The sequence below is a fragment of the Heptranchias perlo genome, chromosome 18, assembly GCF_035084215.1.
Source record: "Heptranchias perlo isolate sHepPer1 chromosome 18, sHepPer1.hap1, whole genome shotgun sequence".
Classification (NCBI taxonomy): Eukaryota; Metazoa; Chordata; class Chondrichthyes; order Hexanchiformes; family Hexanchidae; genus Heptranchias; species Heptranchias perlo.
In genome coordinates, this window is record NC_090342.1 from 19458755 (window position 1) to 19482048 (window position 23294).

Consider the following 23294-nt stretch of genomic DNA (forward strand, 5'->3'; position numbering starts at 1 on the left):
TTACAAAACCTAGGAAGTCATAGGGCTGACTCCTTCTCTGCCCCACCCCGCCATGCCTAGTATCCAATCATGTATGAAGTCCAATCCAACTGATCTGACTCCACCTGTATTTGTGGATTCAAGTCATTAGCCTAAGCCCAGTGCACACCAGCTGCATGCCCACTCCTTGGCAAGGCTTTGCACCTGCCAGAGATTTTGCTCTCTCCAGCCCCCACTTCATTACTCCCAACAGGGAACTCAACTGCCCAACATTTGATCACCTATAGCATTTAAATGACAGTGGGGAGGAAGCAGGGCCAGGGAAACCAACTGATGTCCCTGCCACCTGCCTGAGTAGTGCCAACCCTGGCAGTATGCCAGCCCATCCATTTTACCTCCGTTTTCCACCATTTTACTGCCCGGTTTGTGGAGAAAAATCCAGCTCTATAAGTATAGCCTGAGATACACGACCTTGGCTAGCTGAGCTACCAGTCTTCCAACCTCCTTACTAACTTTGCACAGATTTAATTTATAATTCACCTCTGGGGAAAAAAGAAACTATAAAATTCTTTAAAAATACCTTTGGCATTTCTGGGTTAGAAGTATCTCAGATTAGCTCTCATTGGCAAGAATTAATTTGTATATATTAAATTATTGGTTGAAACATACTCAATTCTGCAAAATATATTCTCATTGCATTACTTGAAAATTCATTATTTAAACACTTTTCACTTGACAATCCAATTATTTGACTTGGATTTGTTTTCTCAATGTATCATGAACAGTTTGATCTCTGATTTATATTTTCAAAGTCTCCAAAACAAAGAAGGCATTAAAGCCTAGCCTACATTGCATGGGAATAAAATCTTTGCCATTGGAAATAATGATTGAAATTTGCATTATGAAGTGTTTTAAAAAGGGAGCAAGGGATAGATGGAGTAATTACAGGCCAGTCAGTCTAACCTCTGTGGTGGGCAAATTATTGGAATCAATTCTGAGGGACAGGATAAAAGCACAGAGTAATCAAGGACAGTCAGCATGGATTTGTTAAGGGAAGGTCGTGTCTGAGTAACTTGATTGAATTTTTTGAGGAGGTGACAAGGAGGGTCGATGAGGGTAGTGCATTTGATGTAGTGTACATGGATTTTAGCAGAGCTTTTGACAAGGTCCCACATGGCACACCAGTCAAAAAAGTACAAGCCCGTGGGATCCAAGGGAGAGTGGCAAGTTGGATCCAAAAGTGGCTCAGTGGTAGGAAGCAAAGGGTAATGGTCGACGGGTGTTTTTGAGACTGGAAGGCCGTTTCCAGTGGGGTTCCGCAGGGCTCAGGGCTCAATACTAGGTCCCTTGCTTTTGGTGATATATATTAATGATTTGGACTTAAATGTAGGGGGCATGATTAAAAAGTTTGCAGATGATACAAAAATTGGTCGTGTGGTTGATAGTGAGGAGGAAAGCTGTACACTGCAGAAAGATATCAATGGACTGGTCAGGTGGGCAGAAAAGTGGCAAATGGAATTCAATCTGGAGAAGTGTGAGGTAACACATTTGGAGAAGGCAAACAAGGGAGTACACAATAAATGGAACAATACTGAAAGGTGTAGAGGAAGTGAGGAACCTTGGAGTGCATGTCCACAGATCCCTGAAGGTAGCAGGACAGGCAGATAAGATGGTTAAGGCGGCATATGGAATACTTTCCTTTATTAGCCGAGGCATAGAATATAAGAGCAGGAGGTTATGCTGGAATTGTATAAAACATTGGTTAGGCCACAGCTTGAGTACTGTGTACAGTTCTGATCACCACATTACAGAAAGGATGTAATTGCACTAGAGAGGGTACAGGGGAGATAGATATGAGGATCTTGCCAGGACTGGAGAATTTTAGCTATGAGGGAAGATTGGATAGGCTGGGGTTGTTCTCTTTGGAACAGAGGAGGCTGAGGGGTGATTTAATTGAGGTGTACAAAATTGAGGGGCCTAGATAGAGTGGATAGGAAGGACCTATTTCCCTTAGCAGAGAGATCAATAATCAGGGGGCACAGATTTAAAGTAGTTGGTGGAAGGATTAGAAGGGAGCTGAGGAAAAATGTTTTCACCCAGAGGGTGATGGAGGTCTGGAACTCACTGCCTGAAAGGGTGGTAGAGGCGGAAACCCTCAACTCATTTAAAAATTACCTGGATGTGCACCTAAAGTGCCATGACCTACAAGGCTACGGACCAAGTGCTGAAAAGTGGGATTAGGCTGGGTGGCTCGGACACGATGGGCCGAATGGCCTCCTTCTGTGCCGTAAATTTTCCATGATTCTAAAGTAATATAGCAATTTATATCCACCATATGAATTCTGTTTGCTTCAGTGCTAAGGCACAGCCAAAAACTAATTATTTCTAGTTCTGACTGAAAAAGTAACTCTTTTGATCTTATGAAAAAACTCGACGCTGAAAATGGAAAATAACTCCAATTAGCAACTTGCAGATGGTATGACAACAATTTCATTAATTTCTTCATCCATGAAACATGTGACCTTTTATTAATAGTACAGATAATACCTAGAAAGAAACTAAGTAAAATATTTTATATATGACTTACATTTGCAGCATTATGGATAAAACAACATATAGTGTATTTGGCCTTTTGACAGCTGCACCATTACAGAAATAGATTTTATAATGGCCTGGAATTTGCTCTAAATGGCAAATGAACAGCGCCCACCACTCATTAGATTTAAATTTACCCACAAATGATCCAAGGGCTTTAGTGCAGGAATTTCCTCTAATGGTGAGCTGCAAAAAGTGCAGTGTCCTCTCCCGGGCATCTGTGAGCTGTATGAACAGGGAAAGGAGCACTCTGTCCCCTCAACCAATCAGATTGAAGCATCCTTCACAAACCATGCAGACAAAGAACCAGGAAGTGAAAGTTACAACAGTAAATTCAAAGTAAAATCAGTTGGGAAAAGCAAAATAAAGACAGGGTAAGAAATAATGAATTAAAAGACAGAAAGACAAAGTAAAAAAATAAAAATGTAACATTTTTTTTTAAATTTAAATGTCCAACAACAATTAAAATCAGAAGAAATGAGACTCCATATTTTTAAAAGTTAATTTTCAATGCCAGAGAGGTTGTTTAGCAGTCATTAAGACTTACCACACTGTTAAGAATTAGTTTGGACCTGAAAATACCCAGCATACCTTTTTCTGTGCAGATTAGTTCACATCCAGCTGGAAAACTTCACGCTGTTTTTTTTTTATTCGTTCGTGGGATGTGGGCGTCGCTGGCAAGGCCAGCATTTATTGCCCATCCCTAATTGCCCTTGAGAAGGTGGTGCTGATCCTCCCACTTGAACCGCTGCAGTCCGTGTGGTGAAGGTTCTCCCACAGTGCTGTTAGGTAGGGAGTTCCAGGATTTTGACCCAGCGGCGATGAAGGACTGGCGATATATTTCCAAGTCGGGATGGTGCGTGACTTGGAGGGGAACGTGCAGGCGGTGTCGTTCCCATGTGCCTGTTGCCCTTGTCCTTGTCCTTCTAGGTGGTAGAGGTCGCGGGTTTGGGAGGTGCTATCGAAGAAGTCTTGGCAAGTTGCTGCAGTGCATCCTGTAAATGGTACACACTGCTGCCACAGTGCGCTTGTTGAGAAGGGAGTGAACGTTTAGGGTGGTGGATGGGGTGCCAATCAAGCGGGCTGGTTTGTCCTAGATGGTGTCGAGCTTCTTGAGTGTTGTTGGAGCTGCACTCATCCAGGCAAGTTGAGAGTATTCCATCACACTCTTGACTTGTGCCTTGTTGATGGTGGAAAGGCTTTGGGGAGTCAGGAGGTGAGTCACTCGCCGCAGAATACTCAGCCTCTGACGTGCTCTTGTAGCCACAGTGTTTACGTGGCTGGTCCAGTTAAGTTTCTGGTCAATGGTGACCCCCAGGATGTTGATGGTGAGGGATTTGGCGATGGTAATGCCGTTGAATGTCAAGCAGAAGTGGTTAGACTCTCTCTTGTTGGAGATAATTGTAAACAATTTTACAACACCAAGTTATAGTCCAGCAATTTTATTTTAAATTCACAAGCTTTCGGAGATTTTCTCCTTCCTCAGGCAAATGTTTCAAGATCTCCTTGAAGCCTACGCATTTATACATATTGAACAATAATACATGGTGTTTACAGACTGCCCCTGCAACTGCCCGTTGCCAAGGCAATCACCGTGTTCAGACAGAGAGGTGTTACCTGCAGAACCTCCGAATACACATTCAATAAAAAAACAAACAGGGAAAAAAAACAGAGAAAAAAAAACACAGAGAGAGGCAGAAACATCCGGAAGGCAGAGAGAGCCAGCAAATGACCCATTATATTAAAAACAGATAACATTTGTTCGCTGGTGGGGTAACGTGTAGCGTGACATGAACCCAAGATCCCGGTTGAGGCCGTCCTCATGGGTGCGGAACTTGGCTATCAATTTCTGCTCGACGATTTTGCGTTGTCGTGTGTCTCGAAGGCCGCCTTGGAGTACGCTTACCCGAAGGTCGGTGGATGAATGTCCATGACTGCTGAAGTGTTCCCCGACTGGGAGGGAACCCTCCTGTTTGGCGATTGTTGCGCGGTGTCCGTTCATCCGTTGTCGCAGCGTCTGCATGGTCTCGCCAATGTACCATGCTCTGGGGCATCCTTTCCTGCAACGTATGAGGTAGACAACGTTGGCTGAGTCACAGGAGTATGAACCATGCACCTGGTGGGTGGTGTCATCTCGTGTGATGGTGGTATCTGTGTCGATGATCTGGCATGTCTTGCAGAGGTTACCGTGGCAGGGTTGTGTGGCGTCGTGGACGCTGTTCTCTTGAAAGCTAGGTAGTTTGCTGCGAACGATGGTCTGTTTGAGGTTGGGTGGCTGTTTAAAGGCGAGTAGTGGAGGTGTGGGGATGGCCATAGCGAGGTGTTTGTCCTCATTGATGACATGTTGAAGGCTGCGGAGAACATGGCGTAGTTTCTCCGCTCCGGGGAAGTACTGGACGACAAAGGGTACTCTGTTGGTTGCGTCCCGTGTTAGTCTCCTGAGGAGGTCTATGCGATTTTTTGCTGTGGCCCGTCGGAACTGTCGATCGATGAGTCGAGCGTCATATCCCGTTCTTACTAGGGCGTCTTTCAGCGTCTGTAGGTGTCCATCGCGTTCCTCCTCGTCTGAGCAGACCCTGTGTATTCGCAGGGCCTGTCCATAGGGGATGGCCTCTTTGACGTGGTTAGGGTGGAAGCTGGAAAAGTGGAGCATCGTGAGGTTGTCCGTGGGCTTGCGGTAGAGTGAGGTGCTGAGGTGCCCGTCTTTGATGGAGATTCGTGTGTCCAAGAAAGAAACTGATTCTGAGGAGTAGTCCATGGTGAGCTTGATGGTGGGATGGAACTTGTTGATGTTATCGTGTAGTCTCTTTAGTGATTCCTTGCCGTGGGTCCATAGAAAGAAAATGTCGTCGATGTATCTGGTGTATAGTGTTGGTTGGAGGTCTTGTGCAGTGAAGAAGTCCTGCTCGAACTTGTGCATGAAAATGTTGGCGTATTGGGGTGCGAATTTGGTCCCCATGGCTGTTCCGTGTGTTTGGGTAAAGAACTGGTTATTGAAGGTGAAGACATTGTGATCCAGGATGAAGCGGATGAGTTGTAGGATGGCTTCCGGAGATTGGCTGTTGTTGGTGTTGAGTATTGATGCTGTCGCAGCGATGCCGTCATCGTGGGGGATACTGGTGTATAGTGCCGAGACGTCCATCGTGGTGAGAAGTGTTCCTGGTTCAACTGGTCCGTGGGTACTGAGTTTTTGTAGGAAGTCTGTAGTGTCACGACAGAAGCTGGGGGTTCCCTGTACGATGGGTTTCAGGATGCCCTCGATGTATCCAGAGAGGTTCTCACACAGGGTTCCGTTGCCTGATACGATGGGACGTCCGGGTGTGTTGGCTTTGTGTATCTTTGGGAGGCAGTAGAAGTCTCCCACGCGGGGATTACGTGGGATGAGAATGCGTAGGATGCTTTGAAGGTCTGGATCGAAGGTCTTGATCAGTTTGTTGAGCTGGTGGGTGTGTTCTTTGGTCGGATCTGCGGGTAACCGTCTGTAGTGTTCCTGGTTGTCCAGTTGTCGGTATGCTTCTTTGCAATAGTCTGTTCTGTTCTGTATGACTATGGCTCCTCCTTTGTCCGCTGGTTTGATGACGATGTTGCGGTTGGTCTTGAGAGCGTTGATGGCGTTGCGTTGTGCTCGGGTGACATTCTGGACTGTCTTCTGAGTGCGGCTGATGAATCTGGAGATAGTCATTGCCTGGCACTTGTCTGGCACGAATGTTATTTGCCACTTATCAGCCCATGCCTGGATGTTGTCCAGGTCTTGCTGCATGCGGGCACTGACTGCTTCATTATCTGAGGGGTTGTGAATGGAACTGAACACTGTGCAATCATCAGCGAACATCCCCCTTTCTGACCTTATGATGGAGGGAAGGTCATTGATGAAGCAGCTGAAGATGGTTGGGCCTAGGGCACTGCCCTGAGGAACTCCTGCAGCAATGTCCTGGGGCTGAGATGACTGGCCTCTAACAACCACTACCATCTTCCTTTGTGCTAGGTATGACTCCAGCCACTGGAGAGTTTTCCCCGATTCCCATTGACTTCAATTTTACTAGGGCTGTTTGGTGCCACACTCGGTTAAATACTGCTTTGATGTCAAAGTCCATTCATTTCACCGGCAAGCTGACCTTCCCGCACAACTTTCAGACGAGCAGAGCATCTGGGAAAGCAACTTCCAGATTTGTGTGTCTGACTGCGCATGTGCACACGCTGGAAGTTGCTCATCCATTTGCTCTTAAATAATGGTGAGCGCTGTTTGGCTCTCCATTATTTTTGGAGCAAATTCCGGGAGAATATATGTGCGATACAGTTTGAAATATAGGCAGAAAATAAAATATAGAGCTTCTATGTTAGATTCAGAGGTATGCACAATGTGGATACAGAATTCTTGATCACCAGGAGGAAAAGTGATAATAGATCATGATGTTTCACTGAATATTAAGATGTTATTTTCTTCTGCTTCAGAATTGCTTCAATTTTTGAGAAAACATGAGGATCTTCAATGGTTGATGTTATCTATGGAAGAAAGTGAAAAAAAGATCATAAAAATACTAACATTAAATTATCATAATATCCCATAACATTACCAGAACACTTTGAACACAGACAGCTTTCTAAATCAACTGTTAAAGAGGAATTGTATTCCACTGATTTATCATAGAATTCGAAGTGTTATAGATATTGGTACACGTCTCAGTGTCTTTCAATTGATCCTTGATCTTGTGAAGAAAGTATATTCTGCCTTTCACATCCTCAGGACCATCCCAAAATTCATTGACATTTCTGCTTCACGTATATCAGTCAGGCATAATCTAGAACAGCACCTGTACAGAGCTCCCTTGGTATATTAATACTGAAGTGACATAAACCACAGCAATAAAAAGGTGACAAGAGATATCAACAAGATAATTATGGATGAGGACTGCCTTTCGACCCATCTTGTTGATCCATCCAGAATGACTTTAAATTACTCATATTGCAGCATCCAATTGGTTCTTAAATTGTTCCAGGGTTTTTGCCTCCAGAATCTAACTCCTTTCAAGGCTAAATAGCTAAAGTGTCTGCAGCTCTTTCCTCATAACTCACACCTCTAGCATTAGGTATTAAAGCATATGAGGTTGAAGCAGGGCCAAGATTTCTGAGAATGCAAAAGACTTACAAAATGCCATTTTAAATTAAGGTTGATTTTCCTCTAATGCCCATGTCATTGGAGTGGTCCTGTGGTCAGGCACCACTGAGAGAGGAAACATGACATTTGGCAGAACTGTGGAGGTGGAATCAAGATTTGGTGGAACTGGGGGGTGGAATGTGGGGTTTCACTCTTTGGTAGGTTCTTGGGGTCTGCTAACGGTGAAGGGAGAGGAGGGCATAGGCCTGACAGCACTGAGAATGCAGGGTCCTGGGTCTAGCAGAAATGGTTTGTGTGTTTCTTAAAAAAAAAATCAAACATTCAATTCATTGTTTTGTGATTGGTTTCTGGGTATGTTGCTATCTGTATCTGTCTATATATCTATATAGATACTTTGAAAAAAAATTCATAGGTGAACTTTTTTCAGAAAGTATTTTGAGTGTTTTTCCACTGGTTTGTTTTCCTGATTGTTCATTCAGGATTTTCTCAAGTCCTTAGTTTCTTGTTGGCAGTTTTCAAGCTACTTTGCTTACATTTCATATGTTCCCTACCTCTTCAGTTCTGGTTTGTTGTGTTTATGTTGAGCCCATCAAGAACAATGTGTGATGGCAAAAGTATGACAGGAAGTAAGTGTGATACAGGAAGTGTGCACTATATGCAAAACTTTTAATATAATATGGATTGATTTACTTATTTTGTTTTGAAATAGCATACTTTCCAGTTTTCTTGTGCTTCCCTGCACACATTTTGGAGCTGTGACCCACAGAATTAAAATTCCATTTCTACTAGTTCCAAAGGAGACAGATCAGTGCACTTTAACATGGATGTGTCATTAGAGTAACTGGATCAAATTACTGATTTTTATTTCAGGTCAACAAATGAAGCACAAAACAGCAGATAAGATAACCTATGTCAAATAAAGTTATCACATCGGTGGCAAGCCAAGAGCTTTTTAAAAAAAGGCCACTATTCAAAATCAAATCCCAGAAAATAAAGTAAAAGCATAAAGTTACCGAGTAAGGCTTGCCATTAGCAACTGCTGAAAGTGTAGAACGAGGTATCTTGCCAGAACGAGTCTTTGGTAACATTGGTACAAAAACTGCTTTCCTGAATGCAGCAACTGGACCAATGGAGTCCCGAACAATTTCAACAATCTCTTCTGTAAGTTCTTCAAATGTCTCAGTCACACCTGGTTATATATTTTTCATAAAGTAAAAAATGATGAAGCTATTTACATGAATGTTAAGTGAAGATGCATAACTATTTAATTGGCAAAATTAAAGGTCTTACCAGTCCTTAAAACACATAAAGCTAGTGGAATATGCCCCTTCACAGAATCCTCGAGGGCTACCACGGCACAGTCTGCTACAGCTGGATGAGTGATGATAGACTGAAAGAATGTCAACAAACATATTCAGTAAATTATTCACTGATTTTTTTTTTCTAAATCATGTCCAACAATTTAAAATTAGTCTTACATTTCATGTTATTGAATTTTAATTTGAAAAAATACAGAATTGGTGACAAGATACTGCTGTCAGTTAATTCATTGAACGCAGTGTCAACCAGAGGAAAGGTACTGCACCAAGACAGAGGGCACCTATTCACATTACAACAGCATCGCCATGTGGTGCTACCAGAAACAGAACTGATGATATCTGGAGCCACCCGAGATTGTCCAAACTTACAGGTTGGAGAGGGTCACCTATGTGCAGGAGGAACAATTTTGAGAAGGGAGAAAGGAAACAAAATGGGGATAAAAGTTGTTTACCTCCTCAATAGCTCCAGCTGAAATCCTATGGCCTGCAACATTAATTACATCATCTACCCGTGACATGACATACAAATATCCATCATTATCCATATACCCAGCATCCATTGTATCATAGTAACCCTAGATAGAGAGAGATATAAGGAAAAGTTTAAAATCATGGATACAATTTTACTGCTCCTGTACCATACAAATGTGAAGGATCCCTGTTGAGTACAGTTTATGAATCATTTTTTGGTATCCCTTCAACCTCTCTGAGCACAGCAAAATAAAAGCTTGCATACCAACATAGGGAGGGGCTGTGGTTACTGGTGGGCATTTAGATCCTGTAACCAGCTGCATATTTGTGCACCCACCCCTCTGTTCCCAGAATGTTGGAATGTAGTGACTTAAGACTCTGGCACTGATGGTGAAGCAGGTGAGGGGGCGTGGGGGAAGACAAAGATATCCAGAGAAAAGTGAAGGGTGTGAGCTGGAATACAGAGCTGGTGATGGTTGCAGAAGTAGGATGGTACAATGCCATGTAGGAATTAATAGACAAGGATGAGAATTTTGAAATTAATGGACTGGGAGCCATTGGAGTTTAGCAACGACAGGGGTAACAGGTGAACAGAATTTGGTGCAGGTCAGAATGTGAGGAGAGAATGTAAGATTCAAAGTTCTGAATAAAAGGAGTTTGTTTAGGGTGTAGCTTAGGAAGCCAGCAAAAAGAGCATTTGAGAAGTTGAATCTAAGGGCATGGATGAGGTTTTTGGCAGTGGAGATCTGAAGCTCACTTCAGGGTCAAACAGTGTGCAAAGGCTGTGCACCACAGAATCCACCAAGCAAACAGCCAGAAAGGGGGATTGAATTGGAGGCCATGGTGCAAAGCTTCTGGCAAGTGCCTAACAGGATTGCTTCTGTCTTGTTGATAGTAAGCTGTGGAAAGTTCCAGCTCAACATACGGTATAACTGACATGGGAGTGCTTGATGCTGACTTTGGTAGGGGGGGGGGTGATTTTAATGGAGAGCGTGTTCAGTGCAGACAGCAAATTGTCCAGCCATCCAGAGGGTAAAGCCTGGGAGATTTTAACTCCCGAGCCTCACCCTCATGCTTTCGGTCAATCTCCCACCTGAATCCGGCAGGAATCACTTGGAGACTGGCAGGCGGGAGCAGGATTTCAAGTGGCAGGAGGCTTCCGCTGGGGGCTTGAGGGAATGGTCCCTAGCACTGTTAAGTGATCGGGGGGTTGGAAAGGCATCGCGGTCAGGGGCAGGTGAAGCCCAGGGCAGTGGAGGCCCAAGGTTACCTTGTAGGGCCTGGAGAAGCACTCCTGTTACCTGGCGCAGGCATCAGGTTAAGGATTGCAGTCAGATCTCGATGACTTAATTGGAGCTCAATTTGCACATTTGAACAAGGACCCCACTATCTTTCCTCTCCCCTACTAAAAAGAGACAGTTAATATCAGGACCCGCAGAAAGGCAGTGGGATCAGAGGGGGTAAGCTGCACAGGGCATTTTAACTACTCGCCCGCCCAATTTCCACTAGGTGAGGGTTAAAATTCCCTCCTGGATGTCGAAAATATTTCAAACGCTGGGGGTGACATTCCTTACCATGAGCACAATAGTTCACTCAAAAACCTAAAACACTAAACTGCTTGCTCATCTTGCAGACTGCATTCACAGTAATGGAAACATTTTTTAAAAAGTATTAAACTTACTGGAAATTTAGTGAAGTAAATCTCCTTGAACAATTTTTCATTTTTCCAGAGTGTTGCCAATGAACCTGGAGGTAAAGGTAACCTTAAAGGAGACAATGGTGTTAAAATAGAGATACTAGCTTGTGAAAAGCAAATATTCAATAGCTCTGAACAACTTCATCTAAATTTATGGCCATTTTCAACTGGCAGGAAATCTGACTATAAAGCAACTGTACAGGCGTAAAGTCATATTTGCAACTTTGTGGAACTTGCTGTGGGCTTTCTTCGAGATTGGGAGATGACGTGTACAAGCCAGCAACGGCCAACATACAGCAGACCAACTACCATATGCTTCCAGTGAGAACTAGTTTTGCGATTGTGGCACGTTCAGTTGGAGGCACACACTCAAGGAGTATTTGGGTATTTTGAGTTGCCACTGGCAACAGGTCACTTACTCTAGAGATTTGGCTTTATCAGCATTCTTGCTGAAAGACAAAAGCCGTAGTTTAAAGAGGTTGACTATGTGTGATTTGACAAGCATAGTTTGCCCTGCTCTGGTTGTGCCACTTTAACGGCAGGACTCGAAAATATGACCTAGATGTAATATACAAAGTACTCTTTAAATAAAAATTCAAGCATGCTACAAACTTCAACTCAAAGGGATTCCAGTCATAATACAAGTGCCTGACATTTATTTTCTTTTGTGCCTCAGTAAAGGCACCAAGGTACTGTGCCTTTTGGCAGACCCACATTACATATTCTACAGAGCCACTTTTCCCTGTTTGTTTCAAAATAAGACCATTTTAATTTGCAATAACAAATCAGCAGGCTGCCACTAATCGCTAAATAACACTCGGCCAGTGAGGAAATTGTGGACCAGAACATTTTGCTGGAGAAAAATACAGATGGCTGAAGAATTACACAAAACATTTCTCTTTCCATATGCTGCAATGGAGGTTCTTCTGTAAGAAGTGTGAGGAGGAATGGTTCTCCTGTTTGGGCCTCCATGACACTGGTGAAGTGTGCATTCAACTTGGGGGGAGGTTGCTCAATGAATTAATGTTCTGCCGAACACCGAACAAACAAGGAAGCATGAGGAGAACGTTTCAGGATGTCTGCCAAAATAATCACTAGACATTTTTTCTCTATACCAAGTGTGTCACAAAGAATTTCCTCTCAACCTCTTGTACTGTGACTAAGGCTGTATGTAAAATCTGCAGAAAACACTAAGGTAGAAATTCTGCTCCCTGTTGGGTTAAAGTTCTAGTGCAGGCATGGTGGAAGACACTGAATTTGGGATGGAACCCAGATCTGCCATGTTTTCACCCCATTAACAAAGCCAAACAAAATTCTCATATAGCAGATTACGATAATTTTGCAAACACAGGCAAGACTGCACTGTAAGACACCCTGATCTGTCCAGGCATGTGAAAGGCTGATTCAAGATGCTTACAGTGTATTCATTAAGGATCCTTGTGCTGCATGGACCTTATTGCATCTTCACTCAGATGCTGTTTGTGGCTGTTTCAATAGACTCATGAGAAGACGGTAAATGTGGCTTCCTAGGAGATTTTCTTGCAGTCTGTCTTCTCCTTCAAGTAGTCCAGGCACAGAGGGTTGCATGAAAATCAAGGCATCATCATTTCCACTTGGAAAACGAACACTGACCTGCATGTTCCTGTGTTGCTGGTCACTCAACACCTGAACATTGTTGAAGTGAGACCCCTTGTGGTACATGGAGGTTATCATGGAATTGTGTGTAAGGGACTGGATAGATACACAGGTACTATTAATAGTGCCCTGACTTTGGGGAATCCTGCAATGAGGAAAAATTGTAGCACTCTTTCATTCTGCTGCCAGTTTTCCATGGAAAAAGTGATGAAAATATTTAGCCTGGCAAACAATGCATCTTACATAGATGGTACGGCACAGAAACAGGCCATTCAGCCCAACTGGTCTATGTCGGTGTTTATGCTCCACACGAGTCTCCTCCCACCCTACTTCATCTAACCCTATCAGCATATCTGTGCATTTAAAATTGACTTACATTGCTGGTATCTACTGTAGTAGCTTGAAATGAACCTGAGGCATAAAAGCTCAGGGTTGTGGTGACCTTGACAACCACTAGTAGTGTCATTCATGTGAAGGAGGTTATGTAGGTCAACTTCAACTAGACTAAGCAAATCCATCACTATATCCATGGTGAGTTTAAAAGGACAGTTTTCCACAGATATTCTCAGGTAGGTTTGTCTGTGTTTGTACATACAACTGTATAGGTATGAATGGGTGTGGGCCATTCACCTTTGCTGCAGCAATCAAAATGTTGCTGCTAGATATCCATGCAAAAACGTTAAATTCAAAAGATCAAAATACTCACTTAGGAATACAGCCTTCTGAAGTCCAATTTCAAAAATGATTGATGTGAAATTCAAATTTAAGCAGTCACGTGCTATCTGCAAAGAACTGGACTGACTCTCAAATCACCCATTTCATAGACAAACTGTGCGCAAAGCAAGTTTCCCATGAGAAAAATCAGGAAATCGCACTTAGTTATTAAACTGCTATTACCATTAATTTCAACATTTAAACTTTTTATGTGAGAATACTTTAGCCTGGTTTAAAAAGCCATCTGGAAGATTGTGCATTGCACTGAATAGGCAGAGATCCAGCTGGTTATTGATTTTCTCCCTATTTCCCAGCCCCGTTGCCTGTTATATGCCAGTACCCATGCAGAACAAAAAATTACCCTCCAGTTATATTCCATATATGAATCATAGAATCATAGAAAGTTACGCCACAGAAGGAGGCCATTCAGCCCATCATGTCTGTGCTGGCCGAAAATGATCTATCCAGCTTAACCCCACTTTCCAGCACTTGCTCCGTAGCCCTGTAGGTTACAGCACTTCAAGTGCACATCCAAGTGCTTTTAAATGAGTTGAGGGATTCTGCCTCTACCACCCTCAAGCAGTGAATTCCAGACCCCCACCACCCACTGGGTGAAAAAAATCTCTCTTCAGCTCCCCCTCTAATCCATCTACCAATTACTTTAAATCCATGCCCCCTGGTCACTGACCCCTCTGTTAAGGGAAATAGGTCCTCCCTATCCACTCTATCTAGTCCCATCAAAATTTTATACACCTCAATTAAATCTCCCCTCAGCCTCCTTTGTTCCAAAGAAAACAACCTCAGCCTATCCAATCTTTTCTCACAGCTAAAATTCTCCAGCCCTAACAATATCCTCGTAAATCTCCTCTGTACCCTCTCTAGTGCAATCACATCTTTCCTGTAATTTGGTGACCAGCACTACTCAAGCTGTGGCCTAACCAATGTGTTATACAGTTCCAGCATAACCTCCCTGCTCTTATATTCTATGTCTCGGCTAATAAAGAAAAGTATCCCCTATGCATTTTTAACCACCTTATCTACCTGTCCTGCTACCTTCAGGGATCTGTGGACATGCATCCAAGGCCCCTTTGTTCCTCTACACCTCTCAGTATCCTCCCATTTATTGTGTACTCCATTGCCTTGTATGCCTTCCCCAAATGCATTACCTCACACTTCTCTGGATTGAATTCCATTTGCCACTTTTCTGCCACCTGACCAGTCCGATGATATCTTCCTGCAGTCGACAGCTTTCCTCCTCAACATCAACCACATGGCCATTTTTTGTATCATCTGCAAACTTCTTGATCAAGCCCCCCACATTTAAGTCCAAATCATTAACATATACCACAAAAAGCAAGGGACCTAGTACCGAGCCTTGCAGAACCCCACTGGAAACAGCCTTCCAGTCGTAAAAACACCCGTCAACCATTACCCTTTGCTTCCTGCCACTGAGCCAATTTTGGATCCAACTAGCCACTTTCCCTTGGATCCCATGGGCTTTTACTTTTGAATACTAACTACTGAAGTTAATCTATTAATCTTCAAAACAGATAAAATGTGTCCACAGGTATATCATCAGAATAATAGTGACATAGTAACTTCAACTGATTTTCCTGGGATACAGAAATTGCAAAATGCTCATTTAATTTTTTTCAGTTGTCAGTTTACTACAGTATTAGAATATGTCACAACTAATTATGACTTGTGTCAACTATAACTCAATCATGAGTTACAATCTACTCTTGTTAATTCAAAGTAATTTAATTTGAATTACTTGATAATTCAGAATTGAATTGCACTTAAAAGGGCTGCTGAACCTATAATGCAACTGTTTCATTCAAATGACTGGATAAGTCGAATTTGAATTTGGCCAAAAATTACTTCTAAATCATCAAGTAGCATTCGACTGAGTGTGGCACCAAGGAGCCCTTGTAAAACTGAAGTAATGGGGATCTGAGGGAAAACTCTCCAGTGGCTGGAGTTACACCTGGCAGAAAGGAACACAGTAGTGATTGCTGGAGGCCAATCATCTCAGCCTCAGGACACTGCTGCAGTAGATCCTCAGGCCAGCGTCCTATTTTCAGCTGCTTCATCAATGACCTTCCCTCTATCATAAAGTCATAGGTGGTGCTGTTTGCTGACGGTTTCAGTGTTCCGCTCCAATCATAATCCCTCAGATAATGAAGCAGCCCATACCCACATGCAGCAAGACTTGGACAACATCTCGGCCTGGGCCGATAAGTGATAATTAACATTTGTGTCACACAAGTGCCAGGCAATGACCACCTCCCCTTGACGTTCAATGGCATTACCATCGCCATTGGCCAGAAACTCAACTGGACCAGCTACATAAATGCCGTGGCTACTAGAGCAGGTCAGAGACTGGGCATTCTGTGGCGAGTAGCTCACCACCTGTCTTCCCAAAGATTGTCTATCATCTACAAGGCAGAAGTCAGGAGCATGGTGAAATACTCAACACTGGATAGGTGTATCTGCAACAGCACTCAAGAAGCTCGACACCATCCAGGACAAAGCAGTCCGCTTGATCGGTATCCCATCCACTAGCTTAAATAACCACTCTCTGCATGGCAGCAGTGTGTACTACCTACAGGATGTACTGCAGCAAGTCGCCAAGGCTTCTCCTGCAGCTCCTTCCAAACCTGCGAGCTCCACCACCTTTGTGGACAAGAGCAGCAGGTGCATGGGAACACCATCACCTCCAAGTTCCCCTCTAAACCGCACACCATCCTGAATTGGACATATAATCGCCGTTCCTTCAACGTTGTTGCATCAAAATCCTGGATCTTTCTACTTAACAGCATTGTGGGAATGCGTTCACCACATGGACTGCAGTGGTTCAAGAAGTCGGCCTTCTCAAGGGCAACTAGGAATGGACAAGAAATGTCTCTGCCAGAGATGTCCACATCCTGAGAATTAATATATTTTTAAAAAGGTGATCACCCTCACTTGTAAAATTATTTATCATGCCTAACAATGGCATTGTGTCTCATGGTCTAGATTAGATTTTTAAAATTTGATCAATACGTGGGGGTGGAGTTGTGCATTATATGTAATGAAAGAAAGATAAGCTTTATTGAATTAAATGGAATAATAATGTTGATCGCATCTTAGAATAGCTAATGTTGATGCGTAACCATTAACACTCACTTCACTGCAATATTCCCCAGATTGTTGCGGTTCATTTCCTTCAGATCTTTGTCGAGAATCATAGCTACAAAATGACAGAATATAAAATCTTTTAATAAAGCAGGTTAAAAATTTACATTCCAGATAACAAAGTGAACAAAGGTGCATTGAGTTATAAATCAGGTTGATGCCTGCTAAGTGGGTAGCCATAATGGAAATGAAATGGTTCTATTCATCAAGTTATCCACATCACTAAAACACATTATTATTAATGATAATAATAAATATATTAGGTTTGAGGATACCAGCAAGAGGAATTCAAAGAAACTGATCAGTTTAGTATAATGCCAATGCTAATGCCAAACTGATATTCAAAAAGGAGTGAGCCGTGAACCAGAATTATAAACCAGTTAGTCCGATATCTTCTTCATTAGTAACATTTATGATCTGACAATATGACTGGTAGCATGAAAGAAAGTTTAATAGGAGAGGACGTAACATGCATTAGTACTGTATACTGTTACTGACAACTGCCTGGATTGATGAAAAAATTCATCCTACACAACTCTGTTGGTAACTACTTTTTGTCCCCACTTATAAACTTTTAAAAATGAATTCCAAATCCTAACCAGGATGAATTAAATATGTGGTATAGTCTGAAATAGTAGTCATCAGAATACATTATGACCTTATTTCTCCATACACTCCTTTTTCTCGTAAGCCTAATGTATCTGTCGCTGTGTTATGACCTGCCTGGGGAAAGGGATAGGCTATGGGTAAGTGAAAGTGCACACCTACAGTGTCCAGTTCCCCCTCACTGAAAATGATAATTCTGGTAAGAAGAAATGCTTGAAAGTATTCTGCTTATTTTTTTTTTACATTAAGTTTTAAAAGCTGTTAATTATTAACAGAATCATTAGTAATTTGGATTGTATTATGGAGCACAGTTCCTTTAAAAAAACATTTAATTATGAAAAAGACAATTTCTTTTGTGAAATATTACGTTAACACTTTTCAAAGAAACAATGACTCTTTGTACCTACAAACATAGGTATTTATGAAATAACCTACCACCAGAGTGATTTCACAGGCAGCAACGGACCAGAAAATTTACAAGAAACATCTTAGTTTCCAAACCAGCATTTCTGACTCATTAGATATACGATGAAGACCTGTGGGATGTAATTTATGTCCCATGATAGAGGCTGGACTAATTTTAAGCCACTTTAGCTTCACTCCCACAGCTTGGGATGTCATCTCAACCCTATGATCTGTTACCATTTGCAACACATTGCAGATTACTTTATCCAATATAAATGCATCAGATATTGGATGCATTCTAATCAATAGACCAAACATCTGTTGTACCACTTGCCACCACAGTATGCTCTTTAAAGGAAGAAGAGAACTTGCATTTATATAACGCCTTTCATGACCTCAGGACATCCCAAAGCGCTCTACATGTAGGAAATGCGGCAGCCAATTTGCACACCGCAAGCCCCCACAAACAGCAATGTGACAATGACCAGATAATCTGTTTTAGTGATGTTGGTTGAGGGATAAATGTTGACCAGGACACCGGGGAGAACTCCCCTGCTCTTCTTCGAAATAGTGCCATGGGATCTTTTATGTCCACCTGAGAGGGCAGACGGAGCCTCGGTTTAACGTCTCATCCGAAAGATGGCACCTCTGACAGTAGCAGCACTCCCTCAGTACTGCACTGGAATGTCAGCCTAGATTTTGTGCTCAAGTCCCTGGAGCAGGAGTCTCATTAAAGTAAAAATGAAGCATCAGACTGCTGCTCATTGAAATCAATTTGCAAGATCATTAACTCTTTCAACTGGAAGGGATGATATGATTTTGGCTGTCGTGAATCCTGAACTTTAGTGTTTAAAAATGAAAGTAGAGTCTTGGGAACATTCAATTGCTTGAAACTTTTCCCCATCTAAATATTTTTAAGCATATGCTGCCTGACCTGACGGTTTCCAGCATTTCCTGTTTTTATATTAAATATTTTAATATTATACAGTCATAGAGTCATAGAGTTATACAGCACGGATAGAGGCCCTTCGGCCCATCGTGTCCGCGCCGGCCATCAGCCCTGTCTACTCTAATCCCATATTCCAGCATTTGGTCCGTAGCCTTGTATGCTATGGCATTTCAAGTGCTCATCCAAATGCTTCTTGAATGTTGTGAGGGTTCCTGCCTCCACAACCCTTTCAGGCAGTGAGTTCCAGACTCCAACCACCCTCTGGGTGAAAAAGTTCTTTCTCAAATCCCCTCTAAACCTCCCGCCTTTTACCTTGAATCTATGTCCCCTTGTTATAGTACCCTCAACGAAGGGAAAAAGCTCCTTAGTATCCATCCTATCTGTGCCCCTCATAATTTTGTACACCTCAATCATGTCCCCCCTCAGCCTCCTCTGCTCCAAGGAAAACAAACCCAATCTTCCCAGCCTCTCTTCATAGCTGAAGCGCTCCAGCCCTGGTAACATCCTGGTGAATCTCCTCTGCACCCTCTCCAGAGCGATCACATCCTTCCTGTAGTGTGGCGACCAGAACTGCACACAGTACTCCAGCTGTGGCCTAACCAGTGTTTTATACAGCTCCATCATAACCTCCTTGCTCTTATATTCTATGCCTCGGCTAATAAAGGCAAGTATCCCATATGCCTTCTTTACCACCTTATCTACCTGTTCCGCCGCCTTCAGGGATCTGTGAACTTGCACACCAAGATCCCTCTGACCCTCTGTCTTGCCTAGGGTCCTCCCATTCATTGTGTATTCCCTTGCCTTGTTAGTCCCTCCAAAGTGCATCACCTCGCACTTTTCCGGGTTAAATTCCATTTGCCACTGTTCCGCCCATCTGACCAACCCATCTATATCGTCCTGCAGACTGAGGCTATCCTCCTCGCTATTTACCACCCTACCAATTTTTGTATCATCAGCGAACTTACTGATCATACCTTTTACATTCATATCCAAGTCATTAATGTAGACCACAAACAGCAAGGGACCCAGCACCGATCCCTGTGGTACCCCACTGGCCACAGGCTTCCAGTCACAAAAACAATTATGAAGGATCTGTACATAGCACTCTGCCTCTCAGCAATAGCTAAAGAGCAACCCATGAAGCCCAACTGCCCATTTCTTTTCTTTTTTAAAAAGAGAAAATTAATCTTTAATGGAGTCTATTAGTGTAAAAATAGCAACATATTGTATAAAATAATGACTAATTCACAGAAATGCGCGAATGAATTATTATAAGATAACGGAAAGAAATTAAAGATACCCAAACAAAATGTCTCCATGCAGATGTCAAAAGAGACCACAAAGGTGTTATGTTTGTGAACAAACGTAACAGAGAAATGATATTTGTTACAAGGCACAAATTGTAAGAAGGCTTTCAGTGTTTTCAATATCCTCTCCCTATTTCTCTCTTTACAACTTTCACACACATTCTGTCCTTGCCATCTCTATCTCTTCTGTGACTCATTTTATTCATTCTTTGAGAAAAATAGGCAGATATTCCATTTTAAATAAATGTTGCCATCATCCTTATCACCATTGTTATATGCAACAAGGGAAAAATAACTAATCTCTTCCTCCTCTTCCTGCTGCAACTCATCATCACCATCCTACTCCTCCTCTTCCCCTCTTGTTGTGGCAGATCTGCAGGAAATTAGGGCAGAAGCTAAGATTGGTTGAGCATTACCCCTTGTGATTAAGGAGATAAATAGGATGGGTGGTTTTGGGAGAGGGGATAGAAAGGGAGAATGCACAGTAGCATTGGGGTGGATAGGGCAGGGTCTTAGGTAGGATGATGGCTGTTTCCTGATTCATGATGTCCTTCATTGTCCTCCATCCTTGTTCACAGAAAAACTGCCTGATCCCCAATCCCAGTCTCATCTCCAATATCCAGTCTTGGATAAGTCACAATTTCTTCCAGCTAAACATTGGGAAGATGAAAGCTATCATTTTCAACCCCTGCCAGAAGCTCCAAAACCTTGCCACTGATTCCATCTCCTTCTCCACCCACTATCTCAGGTTGAACCAGACTGTTTGCCATCTTGGCATCGTCTTCAACCCCAAACTGAGATTCTCTCCCTATATCCTCTTCATCGTAAAGACCACCTGCTTTCACCTCTAACACCACCCGCCTCAGCTCATCTGCTGCTGAAACCCTCATCCATGCCTTTGTCACCTCTAGACTCCTCTATTCCAAAGGTCTCCTGGACAGCCTCCCATCCTCCACCCTCTAAACTCCAGCTCCTGCAAAACTCTTCTGCACATATCCTATCCCACACTAAGTTCCACTCACCCATCACCCTTGTCCTCAATGGCCTATATTAGCTCCTGGACTCTTAATGTCTCAAATTTAAAATTGTCATCCTCATGTTTAAATCCCTTCATATCCTCACTGTAACCTCCTCAAGCCTTACAATTTCCCCCCAAAATATCTACTCCTCTGATTCTGGCCTGTCCCCTCTTTCCTTTGCCTCACGATTGGCAGTTGTGCCGTTACCCGCTTCGGCCCCACTCTCTGGAGTTTCCTCCCTAAATCCCTCTGATTCTCCACTTCCCTCTACCCCTTTAAGACCCTCCTTAAACCCACCTCTTTGACCAAGATTTTGTTCATCCGTCGTAATATCTCCTTCTTTGGACTGGCATCCATTTTATATAAGTCTCTGTGAAACGCCTTGAGACATTTTTCGATGTTAAAGGTGCAATATAAATGCAAGTTGTTGTCATTATTATTCAGCACTGTAAATCAGTCTGGTGATACATTGGGGTCTAAATTGGGCCACATAGCGCCCGTTGTCTAGGCGCTACCTGGACTCCTAAGAACCCAAAATGAGTCCAGAGTGCACGCGCACTCTTCTTGCTTGAAGTGCGCTGGACGCCATATTGCTAAAGGCGTTCATGCACACGCAGATAACGAACGCCGGCACCATGTAAAGTAGGGAGAATATGAGGTAGATCAGTGTGCAACGCTGATTTAAAGGGACAGATCCAATTTTGCTCATTGTTGCTCATTTTGGAACTCAACGCTCCAGCCAACGCACTATGTTAACCTTGCACAGCTGAACAGATCTTAAACAGCATGGAGGACCCCACACCAGCGCTATTTAAAGGGATCGTGCAGGAGTTACAGGTTAGTTGCTGGATTATTGTTTCTGGCTGCTGATACATTTGTACCTGTTTTTGGAAGTCTCCTATACTGGAATACTAGGACTAGGGGACATAGCCTAAAAATTAGAGGCAGGACTTGCAGGATTGAAGTTAGGAAACACTTCTACATGCAAAGGGTGGTAGAAGTTTGGAACGCTCTTCCGCAAACTGCAGTTAATACTAGCTCACAGTTAAGTTTAAATCTGAGAATGACAGATTCTTTTATAACCAAAGGTATTAAGGGATATGGGGCTAAGGCGGGTATACAGAGTTAGGTCACAAATCAACCATGATCGCATTGAATGGCGGAACAGGCTCGAGGGGCTAAATACCCTACTCCTGTTCCTACGTTCCTATAATAAAGTTTCAATGCTCTACAAAGAGTGGACTGGCTAGCTGACAGGCTACAGCAAGGGCACTGATGGAGCAGCAGGGGTGGGGCAGGAATGCTGTCTTCCTGAGAGAGAGGACAGCAGGTTCATGTTCCATGGAGCCACAGCCCCTTGCTGCCTCCTGTTATGTGCCACCTTCTCCTGCAAGGAAGTGTGGAAGATGTTTGTGTGAGGGTGAGATGAAGCATCTGTTTGGAAGAGTTGAGTACTGATTGAAAGAGTTCATTAGTAGGTGGGTGATGGGGGGTGTAGTGTGTGGAGCAGTGAATGCAGCCAGTCGTGCAGTTGGTAGGAGATGCCACTTGACAGTTGAACTCACACGCCTTGACCCCTCGTGTCAAAGCATTGAACTTCTTCCTGCACTGCATCCATGTTCGTGGTGCTATGCGTCTGGCATTGACTTCGTCCCCTACTGCCTCGAGAACATATGTCTGGAGGGCCTCTTGACGTCCCCTGCGGATATAGGATGCCCCTCCTTCTGTCCACCTCTTGCACCAAGGCCTCTAGTGCATCAACAGAATCTTGGTGCACGCACTTTCGCAGGCCTGGTACAAATTCAGATCGGCAGATTGGAGGATATGGGATTTAGTAGTGCGCAATCTTTATTCAATGTTTTAAAATAACTCAACAGTTTGTAAACATAGGGATGGGACCCGCATCTGTGTTTTATGTGTGCGATGTCTGATCTCCATTCAGACTCCGTGTGGGCCCATCTCTTATATTTTGCAAATATCAGAGTCCTGCAAACATTGAGCAGCCCAGTTGTTGCTCATTAAAAATTCCAGTGCTCTCATCATCACCATGCTGCACTATATTGCAGCACAGATTCTCTTCCCAATTGACTTCCACCGCTTCCTGCAGCCACACTGCACCTCCCCTTTAAGAGGTGCAGGCAGCCTTTAAATGGTGCTAGCCACTTGCGATATCTGGGTCCCCTGCTGGTGAGCAGCCACTCAACAGCGCAGGTAGCGCTGGCTGGACGCAGCCATCAGGTTAAATCACCAGGCAGCACAAATGTTGCATGCTGCCCGCATCTCAATGACCAGGCGTGGGGTTATCC

General features: G+C 43.3%; 1 protein-coding gene across 2 annotated transcripts in view; it reads right to left on the reverse strand.

The window, feature by feature from the left end:
- Positions 1-6987: 6987 nt before the first annotated feature.
- Positions 6988-23294, reverse strand: part of acss3 (acyl-CoA synthetase short chain family member 3) — an 89802-nt gene continuing 73495 nt past the window's right edge. For both annotated transcript variants that reach the window (XM_067999465.1, XM_067999464.1), the window contains 6 exons: positions 16694-16757; positions 11162-11243; positions 9462-9584; positions 8981-9080; positions 8704-8879; positions 6988-7077 (listed from right to left, as the gene is read on the reverse strand). In XM_067999465.1, the coding sequence (XP_067855566.1) occupies positions 7000-7077; positions 8704-8879; positions 8981-9080; positions 9462-9584; positions 11162-11243; positions 16694-16757 (623 nt within the window). In that variant the 3' untranslated portion in view covers positions 6988-6999. The remainder of the gene's footprint in view (positions 7078-8703; positions 8880-8980; positions 9081-9461; positions 9585-11161; positions 11244-16693; positions 16758-23294) is intronic.